Raw genomic sequence first — 24,955 nt, forward strand, 5'->3', positions numbered from 1 at the left:
AGACACAAACATACTCACACACACATTATATATATATATATATATATATATATATATATATATATATATATATATATATATATATATATATACACACATACATACATATATACACACACACACACACACACACACACACACACACACACACACAGACACATGCTCATATGTCCTGTTATACATTGCCATATTATCCGATATTAGTTTCTCTGTCTTTTGTCTATTGAGTGATGGGATAACTTGTGGTTCTCCTGTGACCATAAACTGGATTAAGAGGATAAGTGGAGAATGAATGTATGAATGAATAAAAGAATGAATGAACAATGAAACTGAAAAAGGGCACAGTGCCATTTAACATAATGAACAGCAAAACATACAGGCTGTTGTATTGTATATTAGTACCATCAGTAGTCTAGTCAGTAGTGTACCTATGTAAAGCAAAGGGGGCAGCCACTCCAGGTACAAAGTAGTAGGCACTGTGATCAGCGGATGCTGATCAGTTTTCGGTGCAGTGCAGTGCATTACCGGCATTCAAATTTTGACATTGCATTTGTGATCAGAACTGAAGTGCTTAGCGCTCCATGTGTTGAATAAACTGTAGTGCCTGCTTGCTGCATTGTACAGTCTGCTAAGGTTTAAAAGGAAAGACTTTTTTTTTCTGATAGAACTGAAGCACTTTAGCAGTGAGCATGTCACATAAAATATAGCAAAGCACTTGCTATTGTAGCAAGGGGTTTGCTGCAGTTTAAAAACGAAAGGAGATTTTTTTTTTGTTAGCTCTGAAGCACTTTTGTCCACCTTGTATGGCATAAACTAACAGCTGCTTGATACACTGTAGTAAGCAGTTTGCTAAAGGAAAGGAGAACATTTTTATAACTGAAGTGCTCGGTGGCAGAGGGCACTTTTGATTTTTTTGTTGTTGCTACTCAACTTACAATTGGGAGGCAGCTTAGGGGGCAGTACCACCAGGCACCAGAATAGCTAACTACACCTCGAGTACCAGAAAAATGCATCAAATTATCTAAAGCAATATGAGAGACTATGAAAAATTGTACAAGCCCACAATCATTAGTGATTAGAAAACAGTTTCAATTTTACAACAGAAATTGAAAGATAAATTAAATTGAATTAAAATATCAAAAATATGCCACTTTGGAGTAGCAAGGTCCTGTGTGACATACATTGTGAAAGTATACAAGAAAGGCTACAGTCAACACACTGGCCAACCAGAAACTAGTAACTAAAGTACAGTAGTGCAAAGTGATGTAGAATATAGAAGACATGACAGGGGCAATGAACTAAATAAACAGAAAGAATTGAAAGACTATATGTACACTAAGGAGTATTTTCTACATATCTCCTTATGCATTAGTAACAGCTGAAAAAGTCTTTATGAAAATCAGCCATGCGACCTGGAACAAGATCCTCAAAAACATCAGTCATTTATCAACATTCAGAAAACTCTTCAAAAAGTACCTGCAAGGAAATAACAGGTGTACCTGCTACGATTCACCAGACCCTCATGTGCCCTAACAGGTGTACCTGCTATGATTCACCAGACCCTCATGTGCCCTAACAGGTGTACCTGCCATGATTCACCAGACCTCATGTGCCCTAACAGGTGTACCTGCTATGATTCACCAGACCCTCATGTACCCTAACAGGTGTACCTGCTATGATTCACCAGACCCTCATGTGCCCTAACAGGTGTACCTGCCATGATTCACCAGACCTCATGTGCCCTAACAGGTGTACCTGCTATGATTCACCAGACCCTCATGTACCCTAACAGGTGTACCTGCTATGATTCACCAGACCCTCATGTGCCCTAACAGGTGTACCTGCCATGATTCACCAGACCTCATGTGCCGTAACAGGTGTACCTGCTATGATTCACCAGACCCTCATGTGCCCTAACAGGTGTACCTGCTACGATTCACCAGACCCTCATGTGCCCTAACAGGTGTACCTGCTATGATTCACCAGACCTCATGTGCCCTAACAGGTGTACCTGCCATGATTCACCAGACCTCATGTGCCCTAACAGGTGTACCTGCTACGATTCACCAGACCCTCATGTGCCCTAACAGGTGTACCTGCCATGATTCACCAGACCTCATGTGCCCTAATAGGTGTACCTGCTATGATTCACCAGACCTCATATGCCCCATATCGTACTTTGTACAATCCTATTTAAAACAGAAATCATACTTACTGTATATTTGTACGTATAAAACAACTGCCGACATTCCCAACTAACGTTGCTGATAAGGACTAGTACCTCTTACGGCTGTCTTGCTGCAATTATCTTAAAGCATTTATACCATATACTGACTTGCCTTAACTAACACGAACACTAATTTCTTCAATAACATCTCTTTACACATCTCCACAACATAATGGCTTTTTGTATATACTATCATTGTGCATTTCTTGTTACACAAGCAAAAGTGTCCTTTTCTGCAAATTGCAGTTACTGAAATGTAAAAACATTTCTGTATTGTCTTCTGTCAATAAGCTTGGGTCGTGCCTGACAATGATCTTTGGACCAGTGCATGACATGATTAGCAAATTTAATTAATTAATATGCAAATTCATAGGTTCATAGATTAGTACTAAGCTAACTGCCCTTGCGAGCCATTTTAAGCCTAGCCAATTATCACATGTGAGATTCAAACCCTGCACTTTGTGTTTGTAAGGCAAACACCTTAACCATTAGGCCACTATCAGATTTCACAAGGCTTCAAACAATGGAGTCCTCTGAGTAGTTGAGGTGAAATTCTTCATTTGTCAGTTACTCATGGAAAAAAAAAAAATCACACAGCAATATAACATTGAACACAGTTCTCCATAAGAAATCATTGCAAGTATAAAGTCTGTGGTAGCAATGATTCACTTAGGTACTGTGTGGAGTTGGTTTATATAAGTTTGGGGAGTGCAGGAGGGTTGCTCTCCCTGCAAAACATACTTATTAAAGTTATTTTTTCATCCTTCTGTATTTTGTGCATTATTTTTAGTGCTCTCAATTGTCAGCATTGTGGAAGTTGGTGAACACAAACAGTGTCATATATACTCATTCTCTAGGTCTGTGGCTGAAAAATGTCTCTTTGCATCATCGCACTGGCCCTATTAACAAATAATAAATAAATGTTACTGAAGATGTGATTAAGTGTGCACTTCAAAATGTGTGTGTTACACATCCCAGAAGGAACACTGGAGCAAGTCATAACATAATGTCAATGACATCTGGTTTAAATAATAAAAAATGCAATAAAATGACATATCATACAAATGTATGGATGGGAGAGTAGTAAAATGAGTACCAGTGGGAAACAAAGTTCAGAGGAAAGAAGCAAACATAAAACAATCGACTTGCACATGGTGATTAATTGGGTCTATATTATATTATTGCATGCTTACAAAAGCGAACGACAATTAATTGACCCCATGTAAGCGAAAGCTTACAATGTCAAAACCTCAAAACAGCGATATCTTTTTTCCAAGGGGGGAAAAAAAAAATTGCTGTTCTAAAACTTTAAAACATTACATAATGTGAGGGGCTTCGCCCCCACACCCCCTCTACTTAAATATACCAACTCCAAGATTGCACTACACTGCCGAAAACGGCAAAGTAATGAAAGAAGTCAAGCAAATTCTTTCCCAGGGGAAGAATTCGCTGAAAAGCCATTTTGCCTCTTCGTTCTTTTAGGTTTGATCAAGACACATTCTACAAAATGAGCCTGCAATCATGCAATAGGAAGCTGATTAATTCAGTAGTAATACTGTTTCCAACAAAACAAAATGAAATAGAAGTTATGATAATAGAAGGTACTGCCAGCACAGCTAGCTGAAATGTTGAAAATAATTATACGTTATTTGTGAATATCAAACTGATTTATACAAGATGCTTGTGTTACAAATATATTAGAACTGCATGTCATGTGTATATCAAACTGATTTGTACAGATGTTTGTGTTGAAAAGGTATTTGTAAAGTGTTTGTATATGAAATGCATCCACAGTGTGCCCTACTGGAGAGAACAGAAATGTACATGCACTATTGTAACTGCTTAAATGTATATTTTTTAAGAGAGGAAACTGGTAGGCAGGATGTTAACCTCAGTCCAGCAAACTTTAAATTATATCTGAAATTAAATCACTTTATGGGCTAGGCCATAAATATGTTATTTCACAGGTTTCACTGCAGCCAGACACAAAATGTAAGAAGATTTCTATATTGTGTTTGGGGAGAACTAATTACTACTCTGGAAGCGTGGAGGTAGGAAATAGTTTTATGACTTCCTGCACCTGCCACAGATCTGAACAAAAGCCCTTGTGTGTGTATTTTTACAGGTCATTGCTAAATCCTGCCAGCTTTCAGCAATGGAGGGTTTGCATGGGAAGTAGAAGTCAGATGACCAGAAGTGATGTCATTCTGCAAGCTATCCCAGAAGTAATATTTTGGATATTATTTTGAGAAGTCTCTTAGTGAGACTGAGCATTCTGTATTCTGTCTTGGGCCTGACAACAGGAAAGACCATTCACCACATCATCTGCCTTTCTCTGTTAAGTAAGCAGGGAATCGTAATTCTCTTAGATTCAGTCAGGAATATAGTGAAGCTTAGTTTAGATATTGTTTTTCTTTATTTGTCTGAGTCTGTCTTTCAATGTTAATTTTAAATATTTCCTGTGATTTTGAACTCTGATGTCACTGTGAATAGGTATTTAGTATTGTCTTGTTCTTTCATTATTAAATATATTTAAACCTTTCATTGTGGCTGATCTTTGTAGAGATATTTAAGTTTTGAGATTAATTGCTTATTTATTTTGGTGACACTGTGTGGGCCACTCCTAATAGACTCAATCTTGGTCAAACTACCATTTGTATAAATATTAATTTCACTCAGTGTATTGAGTACCCTTATAAGGGCCTTAAAGTAGTTGGCGAGGTGTTATGGTGGCAGTGATAACTACCTTATAGTCTGGGCAAAAGGGAGCATAGCTAGTAAACCTCTGCCAGCTTTTCCCAGGTGTGTGTGTGTGTGTGTGTGTGTGTGTGTGTGTGTGTGTGTGTGTGTGTGTGTGTGTGTGTGAGAGAGAGTAAATCAAATCTCCATGAGTGGGTGTGTCAGCTACTTGGGCAGGGACATAAAGCACTGATTGGACAGAGAGGGTACTGGAGGTCTTGGCTTGGACACTCAGTTGTGCCAGTGGGGAGTCTTACTGAGGATATGGAGAAAGAGGGCAAAACCAGTCCCAGACTGACTGTGTTCCCAGTGTGCCCTTAAGGGAAATTGTGCTTGATGCAGAGAGCTGCATCTGGAACTACTGTGTATGTACTTGTTATCCTCCTGGTGAATGTCCCCTACTGTTGCCAGTGGTGAGGATTGAGGCTCCTTGATTTCTGGCCCAGAGGTGGGATGTCACAGAAGCTCACAGTGCAGATTTAATAAAAGCCGAAATGTGTAAAACAAATAAAGATGGCCGCTCAGTCATATGGTATTCCCAGAGGCACTAGGGATGAAACTGTAATGTTGCTGGATAAAAGGAAAACATTGTAAAGAAGTTCTGTCACTCGCTATGAAGAAATGTTTTTCAGACATACTAATGGTGAAAAACGGATCCCCTGAAGATAAAACATGAATGTATTAGTGCATCATAATGAGAAGATACATACAGCAGACTTGTACATGTGACAGAGAAGGACAAACAGTGTCAAGAGAATAAATACAACTGGACCAGTATTTTACTAAAATGCCAACTGTACCATTGCAAAATTGTAATGGCTGAAGAATGGTCAGGGAGCTGGTCAAGTGTTTGAAAATGAGAACTTAACACTGAAAGATATTAAATAATTGACAAAGTTAGGGTAAAATGCCAGTCAAAAAATTAGATTTAGCAAGCACCATATAATGCCATGGGTCCCATTCACAATGCCGAAATTCCAGAATGCAGACAGCCATATAGCCGACAACCATATGGCCGAGATTTGGAATACCGACAATGTGAAACCGGCATCTCACTATAGTGCAGAATGGAAAGATTTCCATTCCTGCACTGTAGTGCGATTACGGAGTTGGTATATTAAAGTTAAGGGGGGGAACCCCCCCCTGCTAGCAGTTTAAAGGAAATGTTATTTTCCTTCCTATGGATGTACTTGAAATGTCGAGATTCTGAATGTCAATCATATGGCCGTCAGCCATATGGCTGACGGCATTTTGGCATTTCGAAGTAGATCCAATGCCATATGAATTCAAGCCAAATTTAGTGGCAAAACTGCAAAAAAAAAAATTCAGGAAATGTGTAAAGTGAAAGAGAGTAAGTTAGTCAAAAAGCAAGATGTTATTTGTGCAAATTTCAGAAGTGTTATAATACCAACACTCATCACCAAACACCAAGGACATTTCTACATTCCAAATGAAAGGAAACACTTTACTAAGGCTGATATAAATGCAAGTGTATCTGTATCTAGAGGTGGCAGAATCTTGTTAAGACGTTTTAGCTCTTAAAAGATACAAAGTAAAGCTTGCTTCTGTACTACCTCCTCAAGGAAGAGTAAACCTGCCAGGCATTTATTTATTTATTTAGCATTTACAGGTTCCTATTCAACCGAGACCCAGGGAAGAAAGCTCCGCAGTTAACACATCTTACAGGATGTCATACGATACATTACGACAGACACAATAAAATACAATGCTAAACAGCAAATGTTACATTTTGTATACAAGATACAAAAATTTGTATATAAAGAAAAAGAAAACAGAAAAGAAATAGAACCTAGATGATATATTCCGCACAGTGGAATTTCAGTTTTACTAAGTAGCCATAACAATTGAAATGATTTGCAAAACAAATCAAATCAAATAAAACAACGGCTCAAGGACATCAGGAAATCCCCATTACAGACTGTTATCTTGACAATATCCTCATGACAAAGACACCTGAACAATTTCCCCTTCCCTTTTAGACTGACATACAATGCTTTGACATATGGAGTTAAAGCCATTTTACCTCCAAATGCATGGGGGGACAACATCTTTGACTCCCAAAGGCACCTAGCAACAGCGGGGATATACTAGGCATCAGCAACAGGATGCCCAGTGGGCATGTAAGTGGCAGAGAAAGGTGTAGTGTACAAAAAGTAAAGCCATCACTAATGTCGCAGGAGTGTGTGCAAACTGTTACGCTCTTCTCAATCTCTAGAGAATATGTCCTAAAACACATACTGGAGCATAAATGCATAAAGCATGATTACATCTGCATACAGGACTTCCTCTGTGGTATAGCACACTTCTACATGTTGTAGTTATATAAGCATTCCCCATACTCCAAGCCCAACACACATCAATTTCTCTTCCCCATGATACACTTATCATTGTTGCAGCTGTGGGCATGGCGTAGTAGGGAATGTGCTGCCCCCATGTGACTCCACAGCTGAAGTGAGCTTCAGCCATGTGCAAACAGCTAAATGTACCCACAGGGAATGTCCCAAAACCTACAAGCCTAAATACACCCCAAGTACTATGATCCCCAAGTTCATTCTGCTCACCTATAACTCTCTAAAAAACATTCTATTAGTTGTCCCCCACATCACAAAGCTTGTTTTACACTAAAATTCCCAGTCCTGTCTTAACCCTTTATACATTAAAAGATCCTATGCCAGCATACTTCCATTATATCCCTTGTAGTGTTTCAACCTGATATCCATGGCAACCACCATTGTTCCTTGGTTTATCTTTACTAACAAACTAAGTGTAACAATGTTAAAATCAATCAAAATTATAAGATCAGCACAGCAGAATGCCCAAGAACTTATCTTTGCCAAATTCAGACTCCAGTAATGTTTGCCACAAACAGTATTAACTAGTACTTTAGATCAGGAATGTTTGCCACAAGCAGTACTAACTAGCACTTAAGATCTCAGAAATGTTTGCCACAAACAGTACTAACTAGCACTTCAGATCAGGAATGTTTGCCATAAATCAGGAATGTTGGCACAAACATTACTAACTAGCACTTCAGATCTCAGCAATGTTTGCCACAAACAGTACTAACTAGCACTTCAGACCTCAGGAATGTTTGCCACAAACCATACAAACTAGCACTTCAGATCAGGAATGTTTGCCACAAACAGTACTAACTAGCACTTCAGATCAGGAATGAAATTTATGGCTACTACAGTCAGGCTCCGCTGAAAAGTTCTTAAACAGTTGGGATGCACTTGTAATGAATTTAGTGACAGTGGATATTGGTAACAAGGAAAAGGAAGGGGCAGGAGATTTGAAAGGCAGATTTAAATACATTTTCCACAACAATCAGAATGTGATATCCATTAGTAATTTCTACTGGCCTAAGGCACTCTTTACCTCTTCTCAATCAATGAGTATTAAAATGAAATACCACTAAATCTTGGAAGATATATTTAATATACTGTACGCAGTTCTTTGAAATATGATTTATCATTTCAAGCCCTTTGTTTTCTTTAACAAACTAAACAAATGTCTACAAATTACAGAAATATTATGAACGTACAGATATATAAAGAAGCTTACAGTAGAAGGTGTATGATGAACTAGGTATCTACCCAAATGTTGGCATTTGTCTCTTTGTACTCTTCTCTTCCTTTTTTGTGCTCCATGCCTTTCTTATTTACTACAGGCAACCTGAAACCCTTTCTTTGACAACTGACTGTGTATTCCATGACCCTAGTATCTACATCCAATCAATATTTCCCATGGAACTCTGGTAAGATCCAACCATAAAGTGGTCACTTTCGAAGTCACCATCTCCCTCAACCCTGCCTCAGCTAGAGTCAAACAAAAAAATTTCCCCAAAGCTGATTACAACCTCCTGAGGGAAGGTATAAACAGTTTCACAGCCCCCCTCCCTCTCCATAGGAAGTGGCATACATGTCCAAACCTACACCAAAGTACTATACAAGCATTTATATAGCTGCATGGAATCAGGAATACCAGACAGGACAAAATCCACCTCCTCTAAGAAGAGTAGACCTGTCTGGTGGACATCTACAACAAATAAACTCTATAATAAAAGGAAAAAAAATTGCTGTCTAGGACCAAGAAGGAGCAGGTGCCTAACTGGAAGCAATCTCTCCTTAGCCTGAACAAGCAAATAAGAGCACTAGTGAAATCCTCCAAAGCAAACGTCGAGTCCAAACTGGCCACAGCTACTAAAGACAACCATAAGGCTTTCTTCACATATGTCTGCAATCTCAAAGGAAGCACTCAGATCTGCTCAGAACTGCTTGCCAAAGACATCACATATGCAAATGCTGTAGAAATAGCCAACCTGCTGGCAGATAAATTCAGTGAAAACATCACCCCTCTCTCCCCAATCAGTAAATCAGGACATCCCAGCACCTGCCCCCTCTCCTTATCTCTAGGGAGCAAGTCATCAGTGCCCTCTCAAAGGAAAAAAAATACAGCCACCATGGGACCCGATACCATCCCAGGCTGCATCCTACATGAACTCAGGCAGGAACTTGCAGCACCATTAGGCACCCTGTTCAACCAAAGCCTAAGTACCGACTTCATCACAGCTGAGTGGAGGACAGCCACTGTCACCCCTTTGCACAAAGGTGGAGTGTCCACCGATCCAGGACATTATAGACCCATCAGCCTAACTAGCCTGATCTGCAAGGCCATGGAAAGAATCATCATAGACCTCATTAACAAGGACATTGGCAACCTCCAAGCAATCGATCCCACACAGTTTGGTTTCATCAAGGGGAGGTCATGCCTGTTGTATGGAAAGCTTTCTACATCACCCACCACACTAGTAAGGGTATCTCATCCAGAAACAAGGAGGTCATAACATCCCTGTATTCTTCTGTTATAACACCCAATATTGAGTATAATGTGCCATTTGGCATGTACCTCACAAAGCACATGTAGCAGCTGGAGACACCGCAGAAGTTCCTCACCAGGAGAATCCAGGGCCTCAAATATCTACCATACACAGACAGGCTAAAAGCCCTCGCCCTCTACGCAGTCTCCTTAAGACTCCTCAGTGGTGACCTCTGTTTGGCATACAAAGCAATCTCAGACCCCACCTTGATGGGACTGCTGCATATCCGCAAGTCAAGCTCCACTGAGTAACCTGCACTCGAGACCTCCACCTGGTCTGTGACATCAATAGGACTTGTTGATGAGACAGATTTGTGTCCCAGAGATTCCCCTTTTAGGGAATAGACTCCCTCTCCACATCAAGCAGAGCAACTCATTAAACTTTTTTAAGTGCAACCTGGATAACTGGATGGGGAACAGAAAATACACCCCTGGGATTCCACCTGTGTCCATGCTGGACAGGGGCATCGGGAGTTGACATGTCAGAACATAGCCTAAATTCTTGCCTAGGCTTGCAAGGGCCTCAGGATCAATAGCCTAATAAGTTCCTTTGATCCCAGGATAAACATGGCTGAGTTACTGGTGCCGTTCACCTCATTTACATGAGGAAATGTCATCCTTATATCCTTATACAAAGTTATGATCATGCTGGGGAGAGACAGAGAGAAAGGAAAGGAGTGCCACAGCCTATCCACAGCAATGAGCCTAAGGAAGCCTGCACACCCTTGGATTATGTAACTTCACAGCTGCGTTCCGTAGAAGAGGATGTCTTTATAAATGATTCAGCAGTGTTAACTAGGATAATTACTCACAGAAACGTTGACATTAAGAAAGCACAAATAACTAGAAAAACGGAGTACTTTTAGACACATTCAGACTATGTAATGGGTCTTGCCACTGTACTCCTATGTCAACAGCTACAATATCACCAATAATATAGTGTGCTACAGCAGTGCTTTACTCTTGGGTGGGAGTCTACTGTGGCTATGTCCTACTGCAAATAACACGTGGGCCTTTGTGTACAGCAGTGGTACATGAATGAGAGCACACTGTCTTCAGCCATATTTGATGTGACAATGACTCAAAGCCCGGCATAATCTGTGTTATTCAATATACCCACAACTGAATGACTAGGCTGTCCGAGGTTCATGCTTAACAACACTTGAACATATCTTGCTAGGATAACCTCTTCTGGTCAACACAACAATGCAAATGACACTGTTGTGGCATACTCCTATGTGAAGTTTCACTTAGTGTCTCATATGATTTCTGTAAAAAAATGGTATGCCTTATACTGGAGTGTTTATGTCCGAATTTAGTGAAAGGAACTCCACAATTTACTCACATATTTCAAAGATGTGAGTTGTGAATTGACAATGATCATTTTGTCTCTGCGTGCATCTGTGTGTGTGTGTGTGTGTGTGTTCTGCAATTAATTTCTGTCCTAGCCAGGATTATTCCTTATTTTATGTCCACTGTTTGTCAGGAGAGGGTTTGCTTCCATTTGACTGTGAATTGGTTAAATGACAAATGGCCACTGAAAAATGTATGAACAGTTGTCAGGGACATACCTGCTTATTAGAACCACTACAGATCAGACTGCAGTTAGCTCCAAAGTTACTCTCACCTAAATTAATAGAGATAAAAGGCCATTCAATGAGTTACTAGGACTGCCACCAAGGCAAACTGAACAATCAGAGAGCTGGAAAAATCATCACAAAGTGTTCCCAAAATAATTAGAACTTATGCAAACAAGCTATACGGTACCAGTGGAATGAGTTTGAATTTCCAGGGAAATTACATGCACCCTTGGAAACATGCATTAGAAATGATTAACCAATCATGGGAGTATCTTCTCTAAGAAGGACCTATGCTAAAAGTAAAATCAAAGTGATGTGTGGTGTGTGTGTGGGTTCATTTTGTGAAGACGGAATTGAGTTCGGAGGCTGACCTTAAGAGCAGGATTAGATGTCAGCCAGTAACATGAGGGGACATAACCAGCACATTTCCCTATAAGCCCTGTCCCAGGTTTACATGCACCACTGTTTGCTTGTTTGTTATTTGTTATCCAGGTGAGTAGCCTGGTCCTAAGGCTGTCTGGAGCCATTAAATAACAATGTAACTCAAAACCTGTCATTAAGTAACAATGTAACTCAAAACCTGCCATTAAGTAACAATGTAACTTGCTAAAATGACACATTAGCAGTGCTGACACTATAGAACTGACATTAAACAGAAAGGGGAAATGCTAGCTTAATGAAAAAAATAATAATAAATCGCACAATGGAAAAATGATGGTATGGCAGTAGGAAGCGCTAAGTGATCTAGTGAGTACTGAACTATTGACTAGCTAACACACTCTAAAATAACACTAGACAAATAATAATATAATGGTACAGCGAAGAAGATGAAGGCATTAATGAAAACTGGGAGAAATCAAAGGGGAGTTAGTGTAAGCATTAATGACAGTATCAGTTAATATACTGATATTTACTTGTATTTACTTCCTGTTAACTGTGATCTGGTCTACTAAACTTTTCTGGTTTGACTTGTGCTCAAATTGCAATCCAGTCATAAAAATACAAGTCCAGCATATAGACTTATGGATGTATTACAAGTGCTTGCTTACCATTAGCTCGCGACACACTTCCCTACTGCAACTTGTTCATATTGCCATGTGCCCTCACTCCCACTACACTGATTCCAGTGCCACTAAACTTACTGTCCCTCCCAGAACCCTGCACCCTAACCCTAAGTACAACTCCCCATCGCTTCCTAACCCTAACTCTGAGTCAACTCCTGATTGGTCCCTAAACCAAAAATCCCCCTCCCTAAACATAAAGCCCCCTTCTATTTCCCTTGCCACTTACCATTTCTGTGACCAGACCTTGATGTCATCTAACCTCTGTGGCACCTACGTCCCTGAACTAGCGCTTGACTTTGAGCAGCTGCTCGGCCAGATGGGTGAACAAGGAGTCAGCTATTTGAGCCCATGGCTGCGAGTTTCTGAATTTCGAACAGCTGGGGCTCATAAGGGTCCCAAAACATATACATATTACTCAGAGTCTACAAAATTATTATACATGGAGGCAAAACACACTGGGAGTAGAGCGAATCTAATATACATAGATATACAAGCACACCAACACATAACTGTAACATATACAAAATCAGTTGAGTGGAAGATATGAAACTGTTTTAATGTAGTTGGAAATGGACAGCTCAGTACTATGTCATCGCTCAAGGATTCTGGACCAAAAGATAAAAGTAATGTAGGGCATAGGACCAAAATCAGGGACAGTTTAACAAAACAAAACATTTTGACTCAAAATGCATTTTTCTGTACAATAAGAAGGATGAAATTATGTTTGTTATTATTGTGTGGCTCTAATCCTCAGTGATTTACCAGAAAATTAAACATTTTATGAGGGTCAGAGCAAAAATACAAGGCAAAATTGGGAACGTTGTGTGAAAGCAGGGACTTTTAAATGATCCCCTTCATTGTCTGTAAATTATTTGCACACGGCTTCCTTACATCAGTACTCTCTCCATGCGTTTATAAATGTACATTGGAATTTAGTGTTCGATCCCACACCCCCCTAAACATTACTAAGGGTCACACTTTAGGCATTAAGTAAAATTTTAAATTGTTTCAGCTGTGGTAACTGCAATAATTTAAACATATTAGTTTAAACATGTTAATTGCAATATTTTAAACATGTTAGTACTGAAGCCTTCATATCGAAGAACATTAAAACTGAAGTTTTTCTAGGATAGAAGAAGATGTCTGGAATGTAGATAGCACACCTGCACATAAACAGAAACACACAAAGTAATGGGTACCAGAAAGTTTAACTGCTTTCACTGGTAAAAAGCATTTACATTCAGATTTGTTTATCATGTTAACATATTAAATTATCATACCAGCATACTCAGGATTCTGTTGACATTTTCATGGACTATTTTAAACATAAATTATGATAATAGAATATATTGTAACAAAGAATATAATGTCCCAGCTAAAAGCATGTGTCCAATAATAACATAAAAATGGTTAGGTTAGCTTTAAGTTTAATCTACATGTTATATGGATCCTGCCTATATATCAGGTAATGAGATACATACACACTGGCGAATACTTTAATAAGCCCTCTTAGAAATCTCTTACATAGTTTGCTTGATAATGCAAACCCAGGAAAACTGGAAAAATTACATTTTTGTTCATGTTTTCAAGTCTTTAAGGGAGGGGAAGAACAAGTTCAAAGGTTAATGCTAGGCTGGATGCCCTTGTGGGCTATTTTAAGCCTAGCCAATTTCCATTTTGTGGTGGTTGAATTAATGTATCCTATTTAATGTTAAACTGGCCTTAACTATCCCATGGTTGATAACCTATATTAACCCTAGTAAGAATATTTGGCATCATACTATAGATAATTTGAGGGGAGTCATACATGGGATACAGCACTTGGAAGCATGCCACTATCCATTAGTATTTCGGGGGGGGGGTCTATTACCTATCCATAGATCCAAGTTGCTCTTGGACAGGAGTGAGTTTAATTTTACATGGATGGGGAGTCTGCTCCAAAGCACCAGTATCCTCTTCAAGATATACCTGTCCTTCCAAACATTTTGATGATGTTACTGAAGAGGTTTAGATCTCTGGACCAAGTATTTCTGATGTCATTTTACTTGCTGATGTGCAGTAAATTCATCAGCATTGGGTCAGAGGATGCCTTGCATGCCAGTCACAGGTCACCTCTTAGCAGTCTGTAGGACACCAAGTACAGTGACAAGGCTTTGAGTCAGTCCATGTAGGACCTACTGTTAGGGTCTTGTATCCTTTTAGCAAGGTATCCCTGTGGGCATTCCAGTTGTTGCATGTCTGGATATATACATGTCAAAGCAGGTGTAATAAACCAAAATGCTGACAGCCCAGCTATCTGGAATTTTATAAATAATCATATGTCATTTGTGAATATTAATATGATCCATAGGCTTGTCTTACAAGTGTAAGAGACGTATATGTTATGTGTATATTAAACTACTGGTGCAGAAGTGTGTGTTGAACTGTATGTTATGTACTGAGCTTCGAGAATGTATCCACAGTGCATCCTGCTGGAAAAGAGCAGAAATGTGTATGAACTACCTGTGCAGATGTGTGTTTTAATGGTAGAAGTTGGAAGATACAGAGTTAACTTGCAAAACCTCAAGAAAATAAGTGGAAATTGTTTTACGTTTCTGTTATCTCTGTTTCAGCTCAGAGTAGACACAATGCCTAGAGTTGGAGGTTTTCCTATTGTCTTGAAACAGAAATAATTACTACTTTTCAAATGTAAAAGTGTTTAATTGTTTTACGACTTCCAGTTCTAGGCAAACTTCTGAGAGATATGTACCTCTGACACAGAGGTGCTAAATTCTAAGTTTCTTTTAGCCTGGGAACTGAAGACAGATAACAAAGAGTGATGCCATCCCAGCTAGCCCAGCAGTAATGTGTATTATTAATTGAAGAAATATCTCAGAGAGTGAAACTGTGCATTTTGTATCTTGTCTTGGATCGAAAAACAGCCATTCAGCACTTCTCATCTGATTTGTCTTGCTCTGTAAGCAAGTTATTTAGGTATAGTATTTCTCTTAGAGATAGATAGGAATATAATAAGACTATTTTAGATGTTTTCTTTATTTATTTGAGACTGTACTGCAATGTTGTTTTAAAATATTTCCTGTGATTCTGAACTCTGTAGTCACTGTGTTGAGTTATGGAGCATTGTCTTGCTCTTTTATTATTATTAAATATATTTAAACCTTTCAATTGTGGCTGGCTTGTTTACAGATATTAAAGCTCTTACAGTACTTGCATGTGTATTTGGTGACACTGTACAGGCCACTCCTAAATACCCTTGCTCTTGGTCACACTTACCATTTGGATAATAGCAACATCACACAGTAGGATTGGTCATCCTTTGGGAAGGGCCTTAAAGTAGCTGATAAGGGGTTTTGGTGACCGTAATAACTACCTTATGGTCTGGGCAGAAGGGGGCATAGCTAGTAAACCTCTGCCAGCCTTTCCCAGGCATGTGTTTGTGTATAAATCAAATCTCAAAGTGTGTGTGCGTGTGTGTGTAAATGAGGACAATGACATCCCGCAATCATTTTGTTTATAAGCTGCACAATACAGAAGGAGATTTTTCCAGTAGTGGACACATGGCCGAAAGTTAGGTCACTCTCCATACAAGTTCCCAAATCCTGAACAACTGGATCTCTCGGGGGCTTATTGCAATGTGATAGTTCCCTGGGATAGATGACTTCCCAAGGGATATAATAATGCATTCTTTAGCATTTCATTTAAGTCCATGATTCCAGTACCAGCTATTTGCTTGGGAGAAACCTTCCTGCAGGATGGCTAAGTCATTTGGGATTCAGTAACTTCTTCTAGCCTGTAGTCATCTGCAAATGTAATCAACTAGGGCCCTTTGATATTAGCTTTTATTTCAGAGAAGTAGATGCCAAACAGGAGGGGTCCCAGCACTGAACCATGAGAGACTCCACCAGTGACTGGTCTCTTTGTGGAGGTGACTTCCACCAGTGACTGGTCTCTTTGTGGCGGTCACTTCCCTTATTTTGATCTCCTGCATCTTATCTGTGAGCTAAATGGCAATCCAGTGGGTAACACAGAGGTTTATTCCCAATTCATTTAGCTTGTCTAGCCCAAGTTAGGGACTGTGTACTGTTTTACCTTCACAGATTGCCTCGGTGAACTTTTCAAAGAAGTATACCAGACTGAGTAAGCATGACCTACCCTTGATGAGTACAAACTGAGATAGGAAACTACGTCCTTATTGATCAGTTCCCTGAGAAGTCTTTCCATGGCTGACTGTAGAACTTCCCTTATGACCCAAGAAAGCCACAACAACTAAATAATTACACACTTCAAAGTCTGACATTTATTACTAGGAAATGCTTTTAACATCATATAAAAGGAACAGTGAAATGGACAAAAATACTAATAAATGATGGACATCTGCCAGCATGGATTTATATATGACATGCCTACACTTACAAGTCTTATGGAATTTTATTACCCAGTCAGCAAAACCCTAATTGTGTATGTCACGGTAGACAGGACATAAGCAGAATGCGCACTACACATTTACTAAAATGCAGCCAAGGTTTCCAGCATTTTACCAAAGTACTTTGTGACATGGCTGAACTTCCTGATGGTCTCATTGGCCATGACCTTGGTAACAAGCTATGACCATGGAGCCACACACAATGGAATTATTAACAGTTTTAATAGTGAAAAATGTCTACCCCTATGTGATCAGATGGATAACGAACTAGATGGAAGGAAGGCAGAAAAGGGCAAGGAGTTACGTGAGTTAAGAGAGTTGTTCTTCTAGTCTCTTCTGTGCTTATCCTCATGTCCTTAAGAAGGACAGGCAGCATCTGTGTGCCACTTAGACCACCAATTGAGCAAGTAGCCTCTGCCCATATCTGACCCTTGGCTACAGGTACAAGGGGTGGGACTGCAAAAGTTCTTCCCTGGTGCCTCACCTTAGCCTCCTAAATCATCACATTTTGCTATGTTCATATGGCCAGACATACTTTCCCATTACACTGCCCTCTTTATGGACATTAGATGTACAACTTTGCTCCAACCATATTTTTAACCTCACAGATTAGTCTCCAAAATGTCCCCTTTGCTTAATGAGCTGTCCAATTCATTACGGCCTTAATCTATGGCAATTCAAGATTGCATTTAGGATGCAGAAGCAACTATATCACTCCCTTCAGTGATGCATGAATATCAATATGGGATCTGCTCTGCTTGTCATCTTAGCTAGTAAAAACATGCTCCCTAGTCTCTGCAGTGGTTGCCATAGTTACGGCACGCCTGCTGTGTTTATGCTCCCTAATGTCTGCATTGGTTGCCGGACTTATGGGACTCCTACTGTGTTTATGCTCCCTAGTCTCTGTATTGGTTGCTGCAGTTACTACACTATTGTAGTGTTATGCTCCCTTGTTTCAGCATTGGTTGCTGCAGTGACTGCATGCCTGCTGTGTTTACAAACGCTGCACTGCACAGCTGCCTTGGTGCTGCATGATTCCCATAATTATTATAGTGCTGCAAGACTTGTGAACAGACTTAGGGAGTGTTGCAACTTCTGCCCTAAGGTGTATGTGTGTGTGTGTGTGTGTGTTCCATGACAGAGTGGTGCCTTACATGATATTAATTTCCTGCCTTGAACTGAATGAATGCCATGAGTGGGTCCATCTCCACTTTGACCCTGAACTGGATAAAATAGTAACTGGTGAAACTAGTGAATGAATGAATGAATAAATTAATTAATACATTTAGGCAGCTTTTAATAAGATCTAAAAAAATGGTAGCAGAAGGTTAATTCTCTGGGGGTGTCTTCTTAAAGTACTAACATACTTCTCATTTTTTCACTGAACTTGGTTTATGGGTCTGTGCCAAGTTCCTAGAAGCTAACTGCTGTAATTCATACTCATAAACACGGGGATCTGTCATTAGTGAATACACTAGCTCAACCTGAATAACTGGGAAATGCTTTGTGCATAACGACAAAGCACTTGCAGGTTTCTTGCACTTACATGACTATCTAACTATATCTGTACAGAGTATAATTATATATGAAGCTCGACTTCAATCATTGGGAAATGCTTTGTGAATAACAGCAAAGAAGTTGTATGTTTCAAGCACTTACATGACTTTATTTATCTAACTATATCAGAAGCCTTACTACTGTATGTACACTTACTATTATCATCTATTTCGAGATTTTAAAATTTAGTTTAATTGTATCCTGCCTGACATTGTTGATATTGCATAACTTGGAAGGCTTTGATTGTACCACATATACTGGAGTTTTCTCACTGGGCTTCCACTGAAAAAGGGCCTTTGTGCCCAGCCAGACTTATCTGATCAACAAATGTAGAATAAAATAAATAATAAACTTAAGCAAAACAGTTCCACTAGTACGAAATCACGTATTTCAAGTTTAGCTCTTTACTAAATGTGTGACCAAAGCTTCTCAGTGGATATCTTGCCTGAGGCCTATGATTCTGCTTTGTGATGGCATGCTCAACTTCGTTACCAATACTTTCATCCAGGAAATGGTTTAAACAACTGCTTTAAGATGGACAACAGCTAGCGACGGTACAGTCTGTGAAAACAGTCAGGGACTGATTTAGTTACCAGTGGAGACCCCAAGGATTGGGTTTGGGGTCCTATCTTGTGTAACTTTATGTCATCTTTTCAAGGATCATCTTGTGTACTGATATTCAAGACAAAAACAGGGGCATAGTCAGTAACTTAGAGGGTGTCTTCACTCTTCCATTCGATAGGCAGGTTAACAATGCTGAAAACTATAAATATAACTTTAAAAACAGATTTGCTCTTTTCTTTTCTTTTCTGGGTCATATTATAACTCTCAACCTCTTAGTGCACGAATTCTGCACAAAGCTAAAAATAACAGGAGACAAAGGATGCAAATCCACTACAGATTTTAGTATTGATCTTATAAACTTGGAATGTTTCTGGAATAACAGGTTTTGTATTAACATTTTCTGAACAAAATGAACTCAAACTAAAATGTGTGGCATTATTTAATGACTTCAACCCTCAATGATTTGCCAGAAAACCACAAATTTCTTTAAGAACACACCAAAAATATGAGGTAAACATCTGGACAGTCTACAAAATTCTGGACAATGAAGAGGAGTGGGTCAAACAATAAAAAAATACCCATCTGTAGTGAATGACAACAGTTTTACAAAACTACTCATGTCAAGGATCTCGGTACCCCTGTGGATGGATTATCACTAAGAAAAGCTGATTTCACAATGCAAGATCTATTTCAGAACATCTGCATGTAGAACTCATTTTTTACAGGTTTATAAGTCTTTAGCACTCCTAATAATGGAATACAATGTTGTGTAATTATTCAACAGCAGACAGACGCTTTAGAAACTGTTCAATACTTGATATAAACTCAGTAATTTTAAATGTTGTAACTAACTGAAATATTAACATAATTAGCAGCTATAGGTTGCTAAAGGGAGATTTTTCTGTTGTATGTAAGAGCATTTAACAGTGATAATGAAAACTGGTATGTTTATATACATAATTAACCATCCAATACCCAGAAAATGCTGCAACTATACTGGATTTGTTAATCTTAATCTCACACTTTAAAACTATGTTCATATATGTTGTTGTCTTTCGACTTTTCCTGGTTAGGGGTCGCCACAGCAGTAATCCGATCCGCTAATGATTGGCAGTAGATTTTCACAAACACTGAGGTGCCAGCTCGACGTTCAACCTTCAGCGAAGGCACGCCCATTTATGCATGTCTTTCGAACGTCCACCCAATTGTGGGGAGGACATGCAGACTCCACACAGAAGGCACTCCCCGCACTCAAAACTATGTTCATATATACAGTTGAATAAATAATGTTACATATACAGGATACAGTAATCTTCACAAGTGTATTTCGAGAGTTGCTGCCTTTAAACAGAAACATTAAGTGAAAGTGTTGCCTTCACGTACAACTGTTAACAGAAACAAGAGTGGGACACCCTGATCAAGAAAAATAAGTGAGTAAATAAATCAGATTTCTATCATAAGTTTACTCAATAACATGCCAAGAATGCAAGCTAGAGATCAACTCTGCCTCCTCTTTAAAAAATCAGTTACTGCACAGTTACTGGCTGTGTAAGGTTAATAAAACAAAAAAACTCTCTAACACAGATGAAACACTGAAAATACACTCTGTTTGTCTGTTAGCAAGTGCATAGATTGAAATGGGCCAGTAACAAACATGTAACAAGCTACAGGATACAAAAATACAAAGCTAAAGTTTCACACAGTGAAAAAATAACATAAAACTTAAGAAAAAAGTATTATCAACCAGCAGGCACTTTATGACTGGTGCATAATGCAAAAGAGCAAGAAACAAAAGTATGTAGCCAGAAATGCAGACTTATAACTGACTAAACAAAGTCACATCCTAAGCGTCTATAATCTCATCACCACAAATGCACAACATTGCATTATTGCCGTTTTATTCAGTCTGACTTTTGTTAAGCACGCGAGTAAAACCTACTAGGGATAAATACTGACTTACAAAGGTGACTGGAGATTTAGGCTGTTTAACCAGCTGACAGCATCAAAGCTGTGATGATTAAACCAAGGCTCACAAAGTACAGGTCATTCGCAGCAAACGACATCAAACCACCACTAGGCAAACGCTACGACTGCATTGCATGAGTGTCTAAAGCCTGGCAGACTATCCTTGTTGTGTGTGTTGCTTTTTAAGTCTCAGCTAGCTTTCTGTACTGCAAACCATAAAAGTCGTCACTTCCTTGTGCTTCACAGAACTATGTATGCCTAACTTATACTGAAACGGTTGCATTACGCCATTAAGGATGAGAAGAAAAATAGGAAACCTCTTGCTTAGATGTCAGACCCCTCCTACCCCACCGCCCATCTTTAGATGTACAGAGGACACTCACATTTAACTGGCCAAACCTTTCAGGACATGCATGTTTAAATCTGCAATAGTTCAGCTTGGCAGACGTCTGACACAGTGTTAACATGTTTGCCCCTCCCCCAGACTCCCCCTGACTCAATACATTTCTGAAAAGAAAAAAAGGGGGCATTCAAACTCAGTTTTGTTTTGTTACTTGACTTTTGGCTGCCTTATGACATTCTAACATTGCATGCACCCAGAGAAAAATCAGGGCAAATCAAATGATGCAAGACAACTGTGCAAATCAGAAGTGAACTAGAAAGAAGCTCATTCCAATTCCTGTTTACTTCAGTAAACCTCAAGTCCTTCTATGTACTAAAATCTAAAAGTCATTCAGTTCTGAAGGGCAGAAGACTAATTACCTTCTTTAAAAAAAAAGTTACATAAGTATTACAATTAAAAATGTAAATGCAAGCGTAAAAAATACACCCTCTTTCAGAAACTCTACATATCAAGTCACCTAAAGTAGTGCATGTCACTAATGAAGTCAGTTCAAACCAAAGTACATCTCACCAAGGGCCGAGAATGTCACACTACAACCTGAATCCCTCCCCAAGTAACAATGAAAAGCAATGGTAGTAAAGTATTTTCTGAAAAATAAAGCTGTTAAAACTGCAAAGGTTTAATAATCTAATACTGGGCATTTTTTTTTACAAGACTCAAATGCTTTTCTGTCTTCTATTAATTAGAAAGTTTACACAGCTAAAACAGAAGCAGATTAAATAGAGTTCTGGTTCCTTGCTGGTTGTGTTTACATGGGAAGCACACCTGATGCCTTTATTCTGCTCATATTTCCAGCTCTTATCATACAGCAGAGCACTGAAAACTCACCTTCACCTGATCTTGTGCTGTTAAGTTTATCTTGTGGATAAAGGGATTCACTGCAGGCGTTGCAACTTCCATCTCTAAGAATTCTGCCTGGGAAGGCAAATCTGGCCTCTCCATCCTCTTCCCTCTGCGTTTAATCAAAACTTTTTTTTTTAACTCCTTAAAGACAAACTCCCCAAAAGAAGGCTATGAAGTAAGACTCCAGGCTGCAAACTGAACGTAATCAGTTTCAGTTATGTGATCTCAGCTGCTTGGGTGTGTAACTGACATGAGGAAGAAGGCGGGGACAAGGAGGGAAGAGCTCAGAGAAAGCTGTAGAAACATGCGCTGCCAGAGTGAGGAGGCATTTCTTCATTTATTCCTTATGTAGTGAGAGAGAGCGAGAGGACAGCTAGTGATACTTTCCAGAGGCACTGCTTTCAAATGTGTGCATACTCTGGGGAAAAAATCATACATACAGCGCGGTTCTGTAATCCCACACACCGAAAGCCACCTCCTGAACCTATGTGTGCATTAGGGGTGGATTCTTCATTCCTCTCAGTTGTCCAGATATTTGCCTCATATGTGTGGTCTTTTAGTCATAAAATGTGTGATTTTCTGGCAAATCACTGAGAATTGAATCACTAAAAAAATGGTATACATTTAAGTTTCAGACTTCGTATCCTTGAGAAAATGCATGCTAACACAAATCCTGTTGTGCTAGAAACTTTCCTAGAATATTAGAGCAATATTTAAAATGTGTCCCTAATTTTGGGCCTTTGTACCACCTTTATTTTAGACTTTGCCCATATATTTGTTTGTGCTAAACGATTGAGAGGTATGGGTGGTTTGGTTTATTTTTTGTTTACTAATTACTGCAACATATCTGTACTTTAGTTACATTTAGTAGGGATATGTTGCTTTTATAAAGCAGCACACTTTTGCAGGTACATTTTTAAATGTGCCATATGTCCACATAAAAATATAGCAATGTGACCTCACAGATAATTTAGCAGACTATAAAGAAACAACATTCTGTAAATCAGGGTTTGATTCCTATAATGGTCCATAATCTGTGCTTTTATGTTTCTCTTAAAAACTAATGTTTGCGCCTCACTAATTTAAATGGTAATTAAAGAAATAATCAGGTCTGTATTGCAAATGTGGTAAGAACAAGATTTGTTATAATTCCAGAAACAAACACATTTGCTATCCATGATTTAAATAAAACATGTCTGACTTGACTTGGTTTACAGGAGAATATTGCAGCTAAATTTGGATTCTGAGCTGGGTTTGCTTACTTGTTTTGCATGACACGCCCAGAGTGAGACTAAAGGCTAAAAGCTGAGAAATCTGACATTAGACTAGTGAGCCTGAAATAACAGGTTTGCCAGAGGGGAAACTGTCAAAGTTTTGACTGTTTTCTTACTGCCCTCCCCTTCCCTGAGTATATTATTTTTACAAGATAAGGAATGTGGCAACACTGCATACCTTCTGGTGCAAAATGCATACTTAAAGAAACAGCCCTCTATTTTGCACTGCTCCAAAAAATGCTGCCATGCCACCTTTTTTTCCTAGTACTGTGCAGTTATAGGATCTAAGATTAGTGCTAGGCTAACTGCCCTTGTGGGCCATTTAAGCCTAGCCAATTACCCCATGTGAGAATCAAACCCTACACCTTGTGTTTGTAAGTAAACACCTTAACCATTATGCCAACTAAACAGGTTTATAGATTAGTACTAGGCTAACTGCCCCTGTGAGCCATTTTAGGTCTCACTAATTAATCCATGTGAGGATCAAACCCTGCCCCTTGTGTCTGTAAGGCAAATATTGTAACCATTATACCCACCAACTACTGTAATTTCTTTACAAGTACTTTATGTTTGTTATCCTGCCTTACTTCCTTATATTAGTGATATTTGTGTGGGTTTTGCTATATTATGTAAGTATTCTACTTTACCACTAGTGTCATTCAGCACCGCAATATAATTAGTCGAAACTGAGACCAAATGTACGGTTTATTAAGGTACACAAGTGTGTAAGTAACCCAGGAGCAATATGTTCACAATATTGTTGTATATAATATCAGTGTTATGCCCAGCTCTTAGAAGAGAAATTAGACACAAATTACTCACCTATGGTTATTTAGTTATTTATTTACATTTTGTTGACAGGATTGGCCCTGCTGGACAGTGCCATTTTCAGAGGGAGTCACCCTCTCATCTGCTCCTGATTTTGAATAATATATTCCTCATTATGTCTTGTCTCCTATATCATTTTTTAAGTTTCTGGTAAATTAGTGAGGATTAGTCAGTAAAAAGTAACATATACTACAGTTTCATACGTCTTGTTGCTCAGAAAATACACGTTGATGCAAAACCTGGTAGTCTTTTATCTTTTTAAGTGAACTAGAGTACTGCTTAAAAATTGACCCTTGTTTTGGGCCTCTGTCCCACTATTATTTTTTGCTTTGTCTCTAAGTCCTGAACAAAGAAGTTGAAAGATATGGAAGTGAACCAGGAGAGTAAATCTAAAAATACAAAGTAGTTTTAGTCAAAATCACAGACGAACATATGCAAAAAGTAGCAATTTTAATACTATATGTATTTAAAAAGTGATAAAATCGTAGAGAGCGTACGTGAAACTAACTCAGGAAATATCTGCGTCTAGTCATAAAGACAGAGTCATTAGGTAACGAATGTTGAGATGTGAAAGTATTAAGACTTTGTG

At 38.9% G+C, this 24,955-nt stretch overlaps 1 protein-coding gene across 1 annotated transcript in view; it reads right to left on the bottom strand.

Moving 5' to 3' along the window:
• LPCAT4 (lysophosphatidylcholine acyltransferase 4) overlaps nt 1-22,522 on the bottom strand; it is a 752,085-nt gene extending 729,563 nt beyond the window's left edge. The window contains exon 1 of the mRNA XM_044058233.1: nt 22,250-22,522. Coding sequence (XP_043914168.1) covers nt 22,250-22,363 — 114 coding nt within the window. The 5' untranslated portion in view covers nt 22,364-22,522. The remainder of the gene's footprint in view (nt 1-22,249) is intronic.
• Nucleotides 22,523-24,955: the final 2,433 nt, after the last annotated feature.

The sequence above is a fragment of the Protopterus annectens genome, chromosome 16.part0 (genome assembly GCF_019279795.1).
Source record: "Protopterus annectens isolate FY-2018-M chromosome 16.part0, PAN1.0, whole genome shotgun sequence".
Classification (NCBI taxonomy): domain Eukaryota; kingdom Metazoa; phylum Chordata; order Ceratodontiformes; family Protopteridae; genus Protopterus; species Protopterus annectens.